This window comes from Scedosporium apiospermum, assembly GCF_000732125.1.
Source record: "Scedosporium apiospermum strain IHEM 14462 chromosome Unknown SEQ_SAPIO_0088, whole genome shotgun sequence".
Lineage (NCBI taxonomy): Eukaryota > Fungi > Ascomycota > Sordariomycetes > Microascales > Microascaceae > Scedosporium > Scedosporium apiospermum.
Genome location: NW_015971789.1, coordinates 955,244 through 970,112, shown reverse-complemented (window position 1 = coordinate 970,112; position 14,869 = coordinate 955,244). Strand labels below are relative to the sequence as shown.

The following is a 14,869-nucleotide window of genomic DNA, read 5'->3' as shown; positions in this document are numbered from 1 at the left end:
CTCAGGAGTAAAAAAGAGACAAGTCTCCCTCATACTCCCACTACATTGACAGATCGAGAGAAAATCATGATCTAGGTACCAAGTACCTCAGAAGTACAGTAAAATGGGTGCTGCCCCACAGCAATAGACATCTTGTTGCGTGTCAAACCAAGTTCACATAAGTACCTGAATCTCTCATTGATCCACACTTCATGCCTCCCGACACCCCTGACTTGTACCACGCCCCTTTCACTAAATCCGTGCAAACAGGCCAAGGTGGGAATTCAAGTGGGCTTGTTGCCAATAATAAGGACATTTTTAGCTTCCTGGGCATCCACTGGCTTCCGTTCGGTGGCTGTAATTGGCCCCGTCCTCAAACTAGTAACACTGTGCTTAAGTGCTACGACGCATGCGGAGGAACTCCCAAAACGTACCTTCCTCCCTTGACTGGACTGACTGGACTGACTTTGGAGGACAGTCCCGGTGCGCTAACAACTAACACCAGACCCCAAACTTCATCTAATCTTTCCATCCGTCGCCCATCGCACCACTGTCGCATTCGCTCCGTCGTCGTCCGTCGCTGTTTTCCATACTCTCGTTTTATTCTTCCTCTCCTCGACACTCGATCGTCACGTCGAATCTTGGCTCCTGCTTGGATCCTCGAGCTATTTCGTGGTACAGAACCAGCTCAAAGGGGGTGTCTCTTTCACATTCCACTCCTCTAATTGACATTGATCACATCGGGCTTTCCTCGCCTTTATTGCCTGAAGCGAATCCTCAACACCATTTTTTGCAGTCGGTGACAGCAAGTGACTCGTTGGATTCTCGTCACAAATCTGGCCTTTCTGGGGTTTTAGAGATTTGTAGAATTTAAAATCAGCAGAGTTTGCATTCCGAAGCATCAACATCGATCCGCTCGTTAGGCTAGCATACGCCATTCGCCTCCTTAACTCCCAGGTCGATCCGGCACCTCTTTCTCTCCGCGCATTCTCCCACCCATCCATTACTGTCGCTTCCTATGGGTTTGACAGAAACCGATCGATTTATGCGCCCACCGATCGACCGAACGTCTAAGCAGACTAACTGCCATCTCGCCATCTAATCACGCCAACCGTTTCGCCAATATCTATTCCTTTAGTGCTGGTCGGGGTTGTGCGTTGTCCACGACTAACAGCGTATCTGGAACCTTCAGGATTGGGCTCCAAGTTGTCACTCACGGCCGACCAACCTTGATCTATCAGCCTGGCCTCGCCCTTTACCACCACTACTCCCATTTCGCCAATCTTGCATCGTGCATGCCCCTGCGCACTCGGGAGCCTTGAATCGCCTAGTTCCAAGAGGAAGGCTCGAAGTCGAAGGGAGTTTGGCATTGTTCAGACGCTCGACATAAGCTGTGCTCACTCAGAGGAAGCACCTGGTCTTGGTTAACTCCTAGGTTTCTAATTCCCGACACCATGGTCCCGCCGCCAGGTCCTCTCGACCTTCGGGCAACTTCGCGGACCTCCTCCCGGCCGCCGCTTCGGTCACCGAGGCTCCATGTTGCCGGAGAGGTACCCCCCGAATTATCACCTCTCGATGCCTTTGCCTTGCAAAGCCGACTTTTGGCAAAACAGCTTGAAGACTCTGGGAGAAAGGCTGGTCGCCGCATGAGCAGATTGCCTCCCCTTACCACAGATAGTCCTTTGGTTGTGCAAGGCCGGTCTGAATATTTCCGTTCAATGTCCCAAGACTCTGCCTCGTCTGACCAGAGCAATCAATCTGAACAATTCAACGACGGACTAGGCTTGCGAACCGAGATCGAGGATGCCTTCGGCGACAAAAGGCCCGTCTCTATGCACCCGCGCATGAGCCGCATCCCGCCTACTCCTTGCGATGACATCCCCGTCCCCCCGTTGACCCGTGAGATGAGCCGTGAGCAGGACATGAACGGAATAGATCAGACAACGTCAGCATTCGGCGCCCAGCGAATGGAATCGCCGTCTCCCATCGACGAATCCTCTCCTGTGCGAGAACACTTTCACACGTCCCCCGGCAAACATGGCCCTAGTTCCGCCTCAGAAAGCAGCCCTCTTCCTACCGTACCTTCTCCGGAACGCCACACGCGGCAGCACGTAGGGGCCCTTGAACCACTAGGACTCGCTCCGCCAAGGCCTGCGTTCCACAACCGTCCTTCGAGTGCGGCGTCGTCGCCGCTTGAGCCTACAGACGAGGAGGGTGTGATGTCGAGCTCATTTCATTCCCTACCCCCTAGGAAATTGTCTAGTGGGAGCGGTATTTCCAACTCCCAAGCGGCCTCGCCAGCCTTACCACATGCCCAGCGATCTCCTTCGATAGCGTCAGAGCGATCAGCACCTCTCCCCCGGCCGTCCTTCAATTTTTCGAGACCTCTAAGTAGGGCCGGCACCCCCGGTCTAGACTTCACCATGAGAAAAACTTCTCTCGACACTTACTCAACCCCCACGGCGGCCGAAGAGGGTGTGAGCACCCCACACAGCATTAGCAGCGAAACTTTCGAGGGCCACGATGACAGCAAGGCAGCAGCCCCTTCATACATCTATTCGAAATTCACGCTTCCTCGTGGCAAGGCCCTCCACCGGTCCAACCTCTCCGATAATCAAAACAAAAGTGCCTTCGTCTGGGATCAACCTATGGCCCCATCAAGTAGCATGCCGCATTCTATCCCTGGCGCACCACCTTCGCCACCGATCCGGGCATCAAGTCCGTCTAACAAGGATCTCTCTGGCGGTTATAGTGTCCGAGGCCCGTCTCTAGACCATAACGCTGGAATTGGCCCCGCACCGCAGCCTTCACCTAATCCCAGTCGTCCGTCCACGGATGAAGGACGATCTTCTGAAGATGATCCGCGGGGCAGAGCACTTACGTCCCCCGTCCACGACAAGATGCGGGGGGCAACGACCATGTCCATTTCCACCAGCGATTCTGCCAGCACGATCAAGGCGGGCCGTTCGGCACATGGCGCCGTACCATCTGCATCTGAAATGACGGCAGAGGAACATCTTGCGAAGGGTATCGAGTGCCACGAAAACGGCTCCCTAAGCGAGTCAACCTACCACCTTCGATTGGCTGCTAGGCAACACCTCCCCACAGCAATGCTTCTTTACGCACTTGCCTGCCGCCATGGCTGGGGCATGAAGGTCAATGAGCGAGAAGGCGTTGAATGGCTACGCAAGGCCGCTGAATATGCTAGTCTGGAAATCGCTGACGACGAAGATCAAGAGAAGGAAGGGAAGCATGTCGACGTCGTCGGACGCCGGACCAGAAAGGCCCAGTTTGCTCTGAGTATCTACGAACTTGGAGTAAGTCATATGAACGGCTGGGGCATTGAGCAAGACCGAGTATTGGCCTTGCGATGCTTCGAGATTGCCGGATGTAAGTTTTTCTACCTCCAAGCTGTATATACGCGTTTCCGAACTAATTCTCATGCTTGATAGCTTGGGGTGATGTTGATGCACTCGCTGAAGCTGGCTTTTGTTACGCCCAAGGTATTGGATGCAAGAAAGACCTAAAGAAGAGTGCCAAATTTTACCGAATGGCTGAGGCCAAGGGCATGAGCATGGTGGGCAATAGCTGGTGAGTTACCCTGTCTTCCGTGCCCAGTTTTCGCCTTTGAGAAGACAATCACTGACTCGCCTATGTTTACATAGGATCCACAAGTCAAAGTATGACGACGATGATGACAAGGACTCCAAGTCTGATACCAAGTCCATCAAGAACCGGAGCAAGTCCCGTACAAGAGGACTCTTCCGCCTAAAGTCCAACTCTTAACACAATAGAGCCGTGCTTCAAATTTGCCCTTTCTCGACGACGATAACGACTTGTAGCCAACGACATCATCAGCGACCATCATTCTTAATTTTCTGCATGACTCGGAGTTTAGGAGATCAGAGACATCTTTTTTTTTTTTTTTTTTTTTCATCACTTCACCTAGCACATTTTACATCCTGTCCATGGCCCTTTTGTCATGTTTCTATTCCCCAATATTATATTTTAAGTTAATACGAGAAGGAAGAGGCGTACATTGGCATGAGGACGTGGTATTATTCCTCGGAGTTATGGCACGCTCACGATCTGGTTATCAACTTCGGGCTCTCCTTGTGAACGAGGAGGGAGGAATTCGGTTTATAGACGCAATGTGCGCGTGTGGAAATAACGCAACAAGGAGAGTAAGCCTTGAAAAGCTAGAGTATTCTGCAGATGCGCCCTATGAAGCGCAGCTCTATTCAACATGCAAAGCTGAACATCCCTCATCGACTATCTTGTGCGCCGCCATTAAGTGACCTTAAATTCCACAGATTCGTTCTTGAACTGGATCTTTCACCACAGACCGGAATGAAAGTTGATGGTTTCACTCATGTTCTTCGTGAGTTCAAAAGGGGAGAATACGTATCAAACACATATTTGCGCAATAAACATAGGCGTGGCAGCTCTCATCTATTGCTGTACTATGTGTTGTTACAATAATAGACCCCTATCGCTCCGTTCCGCAGATCCCATATCCCCCTTTTCTTTCCCGTGGCATGTTCACGAGTCCACATCCATCTTCTCGCCCTCACCCTCGACCGGCAGCTCCTGGATATCAACATACCGCCCAATGTCGCCCTTTCGGATAATCTTCTCGTTCAAGACAGCCGTGGTGCCAACGGGGAACTTGTAGCTCTGAGTCTTGGCGGTCCTCTCGTTGGGCTTGACGTAGCCTCGCTTGAGAGTGGTTTTGTCCTTGGTGATGATGGCGACATCGACATTGGAGCCGGAACCCAAATCGTTGAAAATACCCGCGAGAATAGCCTCGCTACAAAGCTCTACGGCCTCATCACGAGTGAGATCTCCCTTCCACTTCGTCTCAAAGACAGACATGGCGGCCAGGGAGCCGGAACCCATGGTTACGTAGGGGAGCTTATCGGTGCTGCCGTGAGCGTGGACGGTGAAGAGGTGGGTGCCCGTGGGATCGACACCGGCGACGACGAGGTAGGCGCCGATGTAGCCCTGGTATCGGAAGAGGTGCTGCTTGAGCATGGTCATGCAGGTGACGACGCGGGGCTTGCGGCCGGTCGAGAGGGAGTGCAGCTCGAGGTTGGAGGAGATGATGGCAGTGGTGAATTCGGTGTCGGCGGCTGTTCCGGCGCCGGCGCACCAGATCTGAGGGGCGATGTAGTGGAGCTTTTCGCAGTTCTTGTCCGCTACTATGGGGCCGCTGGTGGCCCTTGTGTCTGCTGCGATCTAGAAAGCGACGAGAGATACGAGTTAGTCCTGGGAAGAAGAGAGGTTGGGCAGGGCCAAGCTTGCTGGATAAGCTTTCGAGGACATACCACTACACCACCATCAAAAATACATCCTACAATAGTGGTACCGGTGCTCGTCGCCTTTGGGAGAGGAACGCCGCGGGCGTGTAAGGCAGCATTTCGATTGTAGTTTGTGAAGTCGAAACCGGGCATCTTGACTGCTGCTCTGTGGTAGGTTGCTAACGGTGGATGGTCTCTAGACGACGCAATTGAGAAACTGTGTCTATCGATATGGGATTATTCAATCGTAGTATTCTATCCACAGCTTTGGGGGGTTATGCTGAGGGACAGGGCAGGAAGTCGTGGTCAATAGATTGGGTCGTTCGGTGGGAGGTCTTGTTTGGCAAAGGTAACTGGAAATCGAGATGACGAGGCTCAGAGCTGCCTTCGCAGACCTCAGCAATGCAAGGCACCCAGACGCGCTGCGTAGCTGTGATTGGAGTTGCTGAAGAGGTGCTTGTGGTCCCAGCTTCTCACATGATTGCTGACTCAGCTAAGCTATCCAAGTCTTGTCTTGGAAAGCCGGCGAAGATAGCTACGAGTATCTGTATTTCTCAAGCTCAAAGCTCCTGGATACAACCTGCTCCTCTTCCTCCTAAGCTCATTCCACACTCCATCTTCTAGGTGAATTACGGCGCTGTGTTTACGAAGCCAGAGGCTGTGTTTTGAGTCCCAATCTGAAGTCTCAGACCGCCTATGAGCATACAAGAGCATACAAATCTGCCTAAGAGGGCTGCTTTTGGAGCTGCCTTCTCAATATTCTCCACCAATTTGAAAAGTCAGATACCCCATGAATAAGCTGATCGGGGTTTTGTCTGAAGTTGTATATATTCGCGTATCCTCGAGACACCCTTCCGGACGCTTATCAAGGGCCTCGGTCAACCACCAAGAAAGTGGGCCCAAGTCACGTGAAACACTCGAAATCTGGGATCCATCAGAGCTCGATCAATATTTTGTAGATGTCCATCCAAGAGCAGAAAGCTATCAGGCAGGCAAGGCAGCCACCTGCGTTCCTTCCTTAAACCTAACATAACGCGACTTATCACGATATATAAGTCTCGAGTGTGTCTCCCATTCTATCCCGAGAATTTACGACCCTCATGGTATTTTAATTCCTCCTTTTCAGAGCTCACCACTCGCGACCTTGACCGAGATCTCTCACCTTCCAATCTTCATCTCGAATCACGCACTTCCACCTTTCGATTACCCGCTACGCGATATCCAACAACGGATGCAGGTTAAGCTATCGCAGAATCAAGCTACTACCCGAACAGCTTTCCTAGCGCCATTTTACCATGGCTTTCAGCTTTGGGAGCTCCGCTGGCGCGATGGCGAACAACTCGTCATCGGCCGGCGGCGCAGGTCCCGAGCTTGAGGTCATTCAAACGGATGTAAGTGCGTCGTCTGTGATCGCGGACATGATTCCTCCTCTCTCGCCTCTCCTTAGTGGTACTGTCAATGCTAACACACGTGTCTTTGTCTCATAGTCTCTCGGCTTCCGTTCTATTGCATCAGACGCCAGGGTTCGCCTCACCTCGGCCTGGAGCTCTGAACCTTCCGCGACTGCCTCCATTCTCAGCATTGCCTCGCGAAAAGGTCTAGTTGCGGCCGCGGGACCAGAAGGAGTCATATTGGCATCCACCGAATCTGTTCGAAAGGCCTTCGAAGCTCCGAAGGAGGGCGAATCTGATATTCGCAGCTTCGAGCCGCAACTCAAGCTCCCGCTCTCTATGCGCGTTTCTCAGCTCGCTTTTACCGCCGACGAAGCATACCTAGTATTGTCTGCCGAATCCGGTGGCGGACTCGCCGTGTACGACGTGCAAGCGCTACTCCAAGGAAATACCCAACCCCTGTTCGAGCTGGGTACGAACGGAACCTCCTTACGAGTCCTACTTCCGAACCCCACCACTGAAAAAGCGGAGCTTTGCGCCGTCGTTGATGTCAACGGAAATCTATACATGGCGAATCTGATGGAACGCGCCCTCAGCAACCCCTTAAAGACTCAAGTCAGTAGTGTCAGCTGGAGTACCAAGGGAAAGCAGCTAGTGGCTGGTTTGGCGGACGGAACTATCTTCCAGATGACGCCCGAAGGCGAAGTCAAGGCCCAGATTCCTAAGCCTCCTGATGTTGGTGACTATCACGGTAAGCTCTACCTTTTCGCTTTTTGTTATTTGCATTCTAGTCCGTTTTGCTGGATGATTTGCTAACCATCACCGAAGTGTCTACTCTTGTGTGGCTCGAAAACCACCTCTTCTTAGCTATCCATACCTCGACAAACGAGTCGCCTCCTTCTTCCGTCTATCACATAATAACCAGAACCCCTCCCGCGACATACACATTCCAAAAAATTGGGGATCCAGTTGATCCCTTCGGCTCTGACAAAGTGCCGCATCACTCTATTCTGAGACTGAAAGATTTCCCCCCAAACCTCCAAGACCTCCTGATCGTGACATCAACTGCATCCCCCGACGTTGGTCTCCTGAGCCGGTCAAAGACTCCACTAGCGACAGACAAGCCCGCGGATGCCATTACAAACGTTTTTACGATGACAGAAATGGCAGACGACTCGAGACGGGCAGGCCTCCCAATGACGGAGGACTTCCAAAATGCGATTCCGGTGGGCTGCGCCCTTGACCTGTCGGCCAAGGATACGGTATATAAGCCAATCCCTTCAGAAGAAATTGATGAATCACCCGGCCCAGTTCCGGGCTACTGGGTTCTCACACATGATGGTATTCTCTCTGCGTGGTGGGTAATATACTCCGAATCTATCAAAGGGGGTACTACCTATCCAGGTATGGCAACTGTAGATACTTCCGCTCCGGCTCCGACTCCGACTCCGGCGCCTGCATTATCAACTCCAACCGCTGCCGGCACGTCTATCTTCGGATCGTCCACTCCTGCGGCCCCGGCATTTGGAGGCTCTTCCGCTCTTGGCGCGAAGCCTTCGCCATGGGGAGCTCCAAGTCCAGCTACCCCTACGGCACCAAAGCCATCCGCACCCGTCTTCGGAGCAAGCTCATTCGGGAGTACCCCCGGTTCTGCGGCCCCTGCCTTCGGACAGCCCTCTACCTTTGGAGCTGCTTCGACTGTAGGGGTGAAAACATCCCCCTGGGGTACTGCAGCTACGTCCACAACGACGCCAACCTTTGGCCAGTCAGGCTTCGCGACGTTAGGTGCGTCGAAGAGTATCTTCGGCAGCCCAAGCGCAGCACCGTCTACTGCGCCATCTACCGGCGGCTTTGCGGGCTTTGCGAGTAAAGGTGGGTTCGGCTCGCTCGCGTCCGGAACCACGGGTGGAACTAGCATATTTGGTAGCAAGGCGGCAGAGAAAACCAGTCTTCTGCAGTCCACTGACACCACATCAGCTTTCCCTCCACCGCAACCAAGCACGGCTGTCCCCAGCCCTGGTCTTTTTGGTGCGTCTACGCCTTTCAAGCTTCACACCTCGTTCAAGCCGGACCACACGGCCAAGGATGAGGCTGATGAAAAGCCAGAAAGCGGAGGTGGTGGACCCTTTGGCAGTGGCCTTGGAAGTTCTTTCGGGTCTGCCCTCCGCGCAACCACACAGACCACGTCACCACCTGCGGCGGTACCGCCAAGCAAGGAGGAAGAGATGGAAGCAGCGGAGCCTCTAGCTCCTACGCCCCAGCCCAAGAGCATATTCTCTATCCAGTCGACAACACCGACGACAACCCCGGCACCCACGAGATTTAGCTTTGAGACTTCCGCGCCGAAGACGACTCTCTTCGGTACAGCTCTCCCTGCTAAGCCTCCGAGCACGAGCTTCGGCAGCCTGTTTAAGACCCCTGAGCCAGCCACAGGTGATAGTAAGTTTGCCGCCAAATTGCCAAAGATCAGGGTTGACAACGAGGATCTCCCTCTCCCTCCAGAGTCGACCAGCAGAGCCGCCTACCCACTAGGAGATTCATCTTCATCCGCAGGGACGGCCACCGAACCAGAGCAACAATCCCCTACTAAGGCCGAGGAAGCGCCGCTTCCCCCCGACTTCCTTACGACTCCTAAGCAAAAGGCCGCACCCAAAGCAGCCGAGGAGGCACCCCTGCCACCCGACTTCCTCAAAGTTCCCGGTGCGAGGAAGCCTAGTCCTACTATTGTGGAAGAAGCACCTCTTCCTCCGGAGCCGATAACTACACCGCTAAAGACGGTCACCGAGAAACCTAAGCCAAAACTGTTTGGAACCCCAGAGGAAGCCCCCTTGCCGCCGGATTTCCTTCCCAAGCGACCACAGCAACGGGCCCTTCCAGTGCCAGCCGTCCCAGAACCGGAGGAGGAAAGCGATTTTAGTGAGGAAGAAGAAGAGGAGGAGTCAGAAGGTAGCGCGGTTGATGTCGCTAAGGATCTTAGCCCATCCATTACAGGACTAACCCAGACCCCTGGAATGACTCCGCAGAGCTCATTCGGAGGCGGCCTCGGTGGTAGTGGATATATGGTGAACGTGCCCCAGCAGGAACCGCCCCGATCACTTTTTGGAGAAATTAACCGCAGAGGACCGATATTCCCCCCTCCTCCTATGAGGCAGAGCCCCCGGTCTCCCAGCCCAGTTCGTCCCACCCGTCCCTTCGGCCTTGAGGCCTCCCGATCCGTCAGTGCACCCGGTATGGCCTCTCAAATTCTTGGCACCACGAAAAAGCCTCCATCGTCGCTTGGCATGTCGATTGTCGCAAGAGGCCCGTCCGAAGAAGAAGCGATTCTACTCCAACAAAGGAAATTGCGAGAGAAACGTGAGGCTGAGGAAACTCAACCGCTTGTGGACGAAGAGGCAGACGAAATCCAGCGCATCCTTGCGTCGGAGGTCGAAAGCACACTCGAGATTGACCAGTTCATGGCCCACACGGATGTCGCCCCCCCGGCCCATGACAGCATTCCTGCTCAAGTCGAGGCCGTTTACCGCGATATCAACTCGATGATTGATACTCTCGGACTAAACGCCCGGGCGGTAAGGGCCTTTGTTCAGGGCCACATGGAGAAGATTATACCAGGGACGCGAACTAAGGAGGATCTTGAGATTGCAGATGACTGGGTGCTTTGCGAACTCGAGGACTTGTCGGACATCGTTGATAGGGATTTGGCAGAAAATTTGGCAGAGTGTCGCGTTCAGGATGTCGACGCCAAAAAGATCGAATGCAGCGAGCTCCTGCGCAGCATGTCGAAGCTAAGAGCTAGGCAAAATGACTTGGGGCTCATGTTGGCAAGATTTGATCCAGACCAAGCCGATGCGTTCCGCAACATGCCTCTCAGCGCTGAGCAGGCCGCCCAGCAAAACGATTTACGACGCGAGTTCGCCAAACTCTCGAAGCTTCTCGCCGAGGCTGAGGAGGCTGTCACTCTTCTTAAGACGAGAATCGCATCTGTGGCAGGTCCATCCGGCAAGGGACCGCAGCCACCTACCGTCGATGCCGTCATGCGGACAATTACCAAGATGACGACCATGGTCGAGAAGCGTAGCGGCGATGTCGACGTTCTCGAGAATCAGATGCGGAAGCTCCGCACTAGCTCGGTATCAAGCCGCGAGGGCACGCCCATGACGCCGAAGACGCCCAAGAGGGCGTCAGTCATTTCCCCCGACGGTACCCTCATCGGCACGCCGCGCAATTTCCGCAACTCGCTGGCTTCGTCGGTGTCGCCGTACAAGGGTTCCGGGACGCCGATAAGGAAGAAACTCAGCGGGTTCTCGGAGGAGGAGAAGAAGGAGTTGATGGAGCGGAGGGCGAAGAAGCAGGCTATACTACAGAAGTTGAAGACTAGGGTTGAAGAGAATGGCGTGAACGTGTGGACTATGGAGGAGATCGAGTGAAGAGGGATGAGAATGGGCGGGGGACTTAATATCACTCGGTTCTATGATGATGAAAAAAAGGGCATTGCATCGGTGCCATTGTATTACTTTGAAAGGGGAATTGAAGACGGCGATGTCGAATAAAGTGTATTAGGCAAGGACTCTTTAGATAGGTATGAAGAAACAGAAAACCATATCGATATCCGTTAGATCGAATGTTATTAATTGCGTGTTCTCATATCTCATTGTAGTCAACATCGTCATGCTCAGCTCCGGGGTCTTTCAAGAGCCCTTAATAGTTGCAATCTTCCCGAGCACGGACATTTCAGTCTCAACATAAGGATATATATATCTCACAACTCTCTTTTCTCCCACCACCATTCCCTCTTACTCTCGGATCCCTCTTCCACCTCAGCGTTTCTTTCACCCTTAGACCTCGGAATCGCAATCATCCGGTGTTCTTTTTCCATTTCCGTCTCCCCTGCTTCCGCGTCCAACGAACGTCATAACTTTCGCCCAGGATGAACATTCGCAGCCTCGATTTCGCCACAGTCCGGCCTCCTCAAGTCATTCTTAAACGTATCCACAATCCAGATCAGCACGCCGTTCGTCCAGCCAAAGCCCTCGACGACCTCGTACTCGCCACCGCCCCCTACGCGGTTGATCGCCGCATCGGAGTACTTTTCAAACATGACGCCCTTATCCTCGTCCGTCAGGCCGGGCAGCTGCGGGGTCTCGGAAGTCGACCCGCCCGTGGCGTACCATGTGCAGAAGGTGGAGTCGAGGTATCGTTGGGCGATGGAGAGGGCCAAGTCCTGCGTGGCGCGGTAGGACGGGTCCTTGTCCGTAAAGGTGGGCGGGGTGTTTAGGAGGCCGGAGATGAGGATGTGAATGAGCGGGGGCCACACGTTCGGCTGGTCCCACTGCTCGCCCGTGCGGAAGTTGGTGGCGGGAATGCCGCCGGCGCGAAGGTCAAGGTACCTGGCCACGCGGTCGTAGGCGAGTTTTACGGCTAGAGGGTTATCCTTGAGGTGGGACGGCGCGGCGCCCGTCCAGAACGGGTAGAACTGCGCCGCGGAGAAGGAGACCTGCAGGTCGTCCTCGGGGGCCGTGAATCTCTCGAAGTCGGCGGTGTCGTCGTCGGCGGGGACGTAGATGTTCTGCGCGTTGGAGGTGAGGTTGAAGTCGAAGTAGCTGTTTAGCGTCTCGTTCCACATGGTGGCGTACATGGCCGCGCTGCGATCCTCGGCCTTGGAGCGCCATTTCCTGGCCAATTCCTCATCGCCGGTTGCTTCGAGGAGCTCCGCGATGGCAATCTCATTACCATAGAGGATGGAGTTGAGGTCTACGGGGACGGTGCCGACAATGTTCAGGTAGCGCAGGGGAAAGTAGACGTCGTCGGCGGCGTCGCGCGGGCGGGAGATCCAGCGGCTCGAGTAGTCCCAGCCGCTTTCGGCGCCGGTGGCGAGGTTCTTGTAAACGAGGGCTTTTTGCTCGTCGGTGAGCTTCTCGACTTCGGGGTAGATGATGCCGGACTTGGCGTAGTAGGATGCGTTGTTGGCGGTGATGTAGTCTTCGCGGAAAGACTCGGGTCGGGGCTGGTTGTTATCAACGTTGTATCTAGATGGAAAAAAAGTGTGAGTTGGTTTGCGGCCGAGAAGGAAATGTCTTCTTGGCATTGAGCATGGGGACGGACGTACTGGTTTAGCGTGTAGCTCTTGTTTCCAACGGTCACCGTGACTGATCGGTTATTTATGAAGAACTCATGTTCCTTGATAAGCAGAGGGACGGCCCTATCCAAAATACTCGTGTCGTTTGTGGAATGGACATAGGCCTTGACCATCTGCGAAAGCAATGGCGGCTGCGACCTATTCAGATAATACTTCCTCGCACCGTTCGGTACGAAACCATAATCGTTGACAAAGTCCAAAAAGTTCTCGATAATGTTCTTCGAGATGTCGACGAAGTCGCCGCCGGTGCGCAGCAGGCCCTCGACGATCCAGTACGAGTCCCAGTAATAGGGCTCTCGGAAGCGACCTCCCGCGACGACAAAGGTGCGGTTCACCGGCAGGAAGCTGTCGGGGCAGTCCGAGCATTCCCCCGAGCCAACATAGGACCGAGTTAGATCGGGCCAGATGTCGATGACCTTGGAGACAAACTCGCGAATGACTGTATCGTTAACCTCGTCGAGGAACGCTGGGTCGGTCGAGAGCTCTTCTGGCGGGACGTGGACGAGCTCGCCGCCAGGCTCTGCGAAGTACTCGGACAGGAAGTCTTGGAGGACGGTGTCATTCTTGAGAGGCTTCTCGAGCTTCTCGAAAGCTGCAAGGATTTCGTCAAGGGGCTTCTTGCCGGGCCTGGTGGGTTGGTGTAAGTGAAATTGCTATGTGCTGATGCATGCGTCGGAGGCTAAACTGCAAGCCTGTTGCTTGGGGGGTGTTTGAATTATATATCATCTATCTACTTACATGTCGACAAAGGTCTTGGAGTCGGAAAATGGCCGAGCAAGCTCCACTTCTCTCAGGAGATCGCCATGGCAATATATGGGTGAGTCGCAAGGCACGACGATGTTTCCGTCGGTATAGAGCGCCTGTGTAATAGGAACGGCAGCAAGCAGCGCCGCCAGGCGGTTGATTGTTGACGCCATTGCGGTGCGGGAAGCTGAAGCTCGGACGTCGTGTAAGGCTTCAATTGCCCGTTTCAAGCAAGCAAACTCCTCTTGCTACAAAGGGTCCAATTAGCCAATGGGCTGGGCAGATCTATCCCAGAGTTGGTGATGGGAAGGGGGATGCAAGGGATATAATATAGATAGCTTCACTTCCCGACATCATAATCGGACTCGGCTACAATTCCGCCTTAAGAAATAAGACCTCTCTTATTACCCATATCCGAGCTGCAAGTCGAGCTACCCATGTTCGCCCCAATATCGTCCCTGTCAGCTCTGCAGGGAACTGTAAAAAAGCCGACGTAATGATTCCCATCCAGTCGATCAAGGCAACACACCACTGCGCCCCATCCGGCCGCAAGCTGCAGATCACTTTCCGCACCAGACTTTTCGCCACGAGGTGGGGATCAACAATTGAAGCTTGGTTGGGGTCCCCACAGACGTCTTCCCACTCAGTCGGGCAGGCAAGAGAAGCAAGGTGCCGATGACTTGACTGCAGGGAAGTTGGCGTTGAAGCTTCAAACGTTCTTTCTTTTCCACCGCCTTCCAAATGGGGATCCACCTGGCTCTGCCCTCCCCGCATTCCTTCGGTCGTCTCTCGGGGCTTCCAGGGGTTCAGACCTCCAAGATTCGTCGTCCACTGCGCGGGGTGCCCGCTCTCCCCCATACCCATACTTGCGGACACAGCATTCAGTCGGCCTAATTGCCAGCGCCTCTGACGTCGCCAGGCAGAGAGAAGCCAAACCCCAGGTTGTGGAGAAAGGCCCGAACATACGCCCAACTTGAGATTTCTTTCCATGATCTCGATGAGAACGCTAACCCTGAAGAGAAGGACGAAATTCTAGAAAGCTGGGATGGCGCGAGGAAAAGATAAATCGGTTCACCAACAAAGAGAGATGTAAGCTTAATTTCTAGTCTTGCCCAGCTATCCATGTCCTTCCCCACCAAACCCGGGCATACCATCGGCGTTTTCTCTCTTAGAGCCTAGCAATCACCAATGGGGGAGAGAACGGCCGAACGCCGGAGAGATTTAGCGGTTGCTTTAACCGCACCACGTCTCGGTGCTGACCGAGTGCACCTCGGCCTTGTTCTTGCCATCAATCCTTCGTGTTTCCCATAGTGGATTTG

At 54.0% G+C, this 14,869-nt stretch overlaps 3 protein-coding genes and 1 pseudogene across 3 annotated transcripts; 2 read left to right on the top strand and 2 right to left on the bottom strand.

The window, feature by feature from the left end:
* Nucleotides 1-1,433: 1,433 nt before the first annotated feature.
* SAPIO_CDS3259 (uncharacterized protein) lies at nt 1,434-3,765 on the top strand (the record flags this gene model as incomplete). Its single annotated transcript, XM_016786091.1, has 3 exons — nt 1,434-3,369; nt 3,432-3,570; nt 3,645-3,765. The coding sequence occupies 3 exons, from the start codon at nt 1,434-1,436 to the stop codon at nt 3,763-3,765; spliced, it is 2,196 nt and encodes a 731-aa protein (XP_016644097.1).
* Nucleotides 3,766-4,521: 756 nt separating this feature from the next.
* On the bottom strand, nt 4,522-5,432 carry SAPIO_CDS3258 (putative proteasome subunit beta type-2; the record flags this gene model as incomplete). The annotated part of the gene is made up of 2 exons (XM_016786090.1): nt 4,522-5,217; nt 5,307-5,432. The coding sequence occupies 2 exons, from the start codon at nt 5,430-5,432 to the stop codon at nt 4,522-4,524; spliced, it is 822 nt and encodes a 273-aa protein (XP_016644096.1).
* Nucleotides 5,433-6,574: 1,142 nt separating this feature from the next.
* On the top strand, nt 6,575-11,097 carry SAPIO_CDS3257 (annotated as a pseudogene; the record flags this gene model as incomplete).
* A 482-nt stretch (nt 11,098-11,579) lies between these two features.
* On the bottom strand, nt 11,580-13,723 carry SAPIO_CDS3256 (Trehalase; the record flags this gene model as incomplete). The annotated part of the gene is made up of 3 exons (XM_016786089.1): nt 11,580-12,696; nt 12,777-13,433; nt 13,545-13,723. The coding sequence occupies 3 exons, from the start codon at nt 13,721-13,723 to the stop codon at nt 11,580-11,582; spliced, it is 1,953 nt and encodes a 650-aa protein (XP_016644095.1).
* Between the last annotated feature and the right edge of the window lie 1,146 nt (nt 13,724-14,869).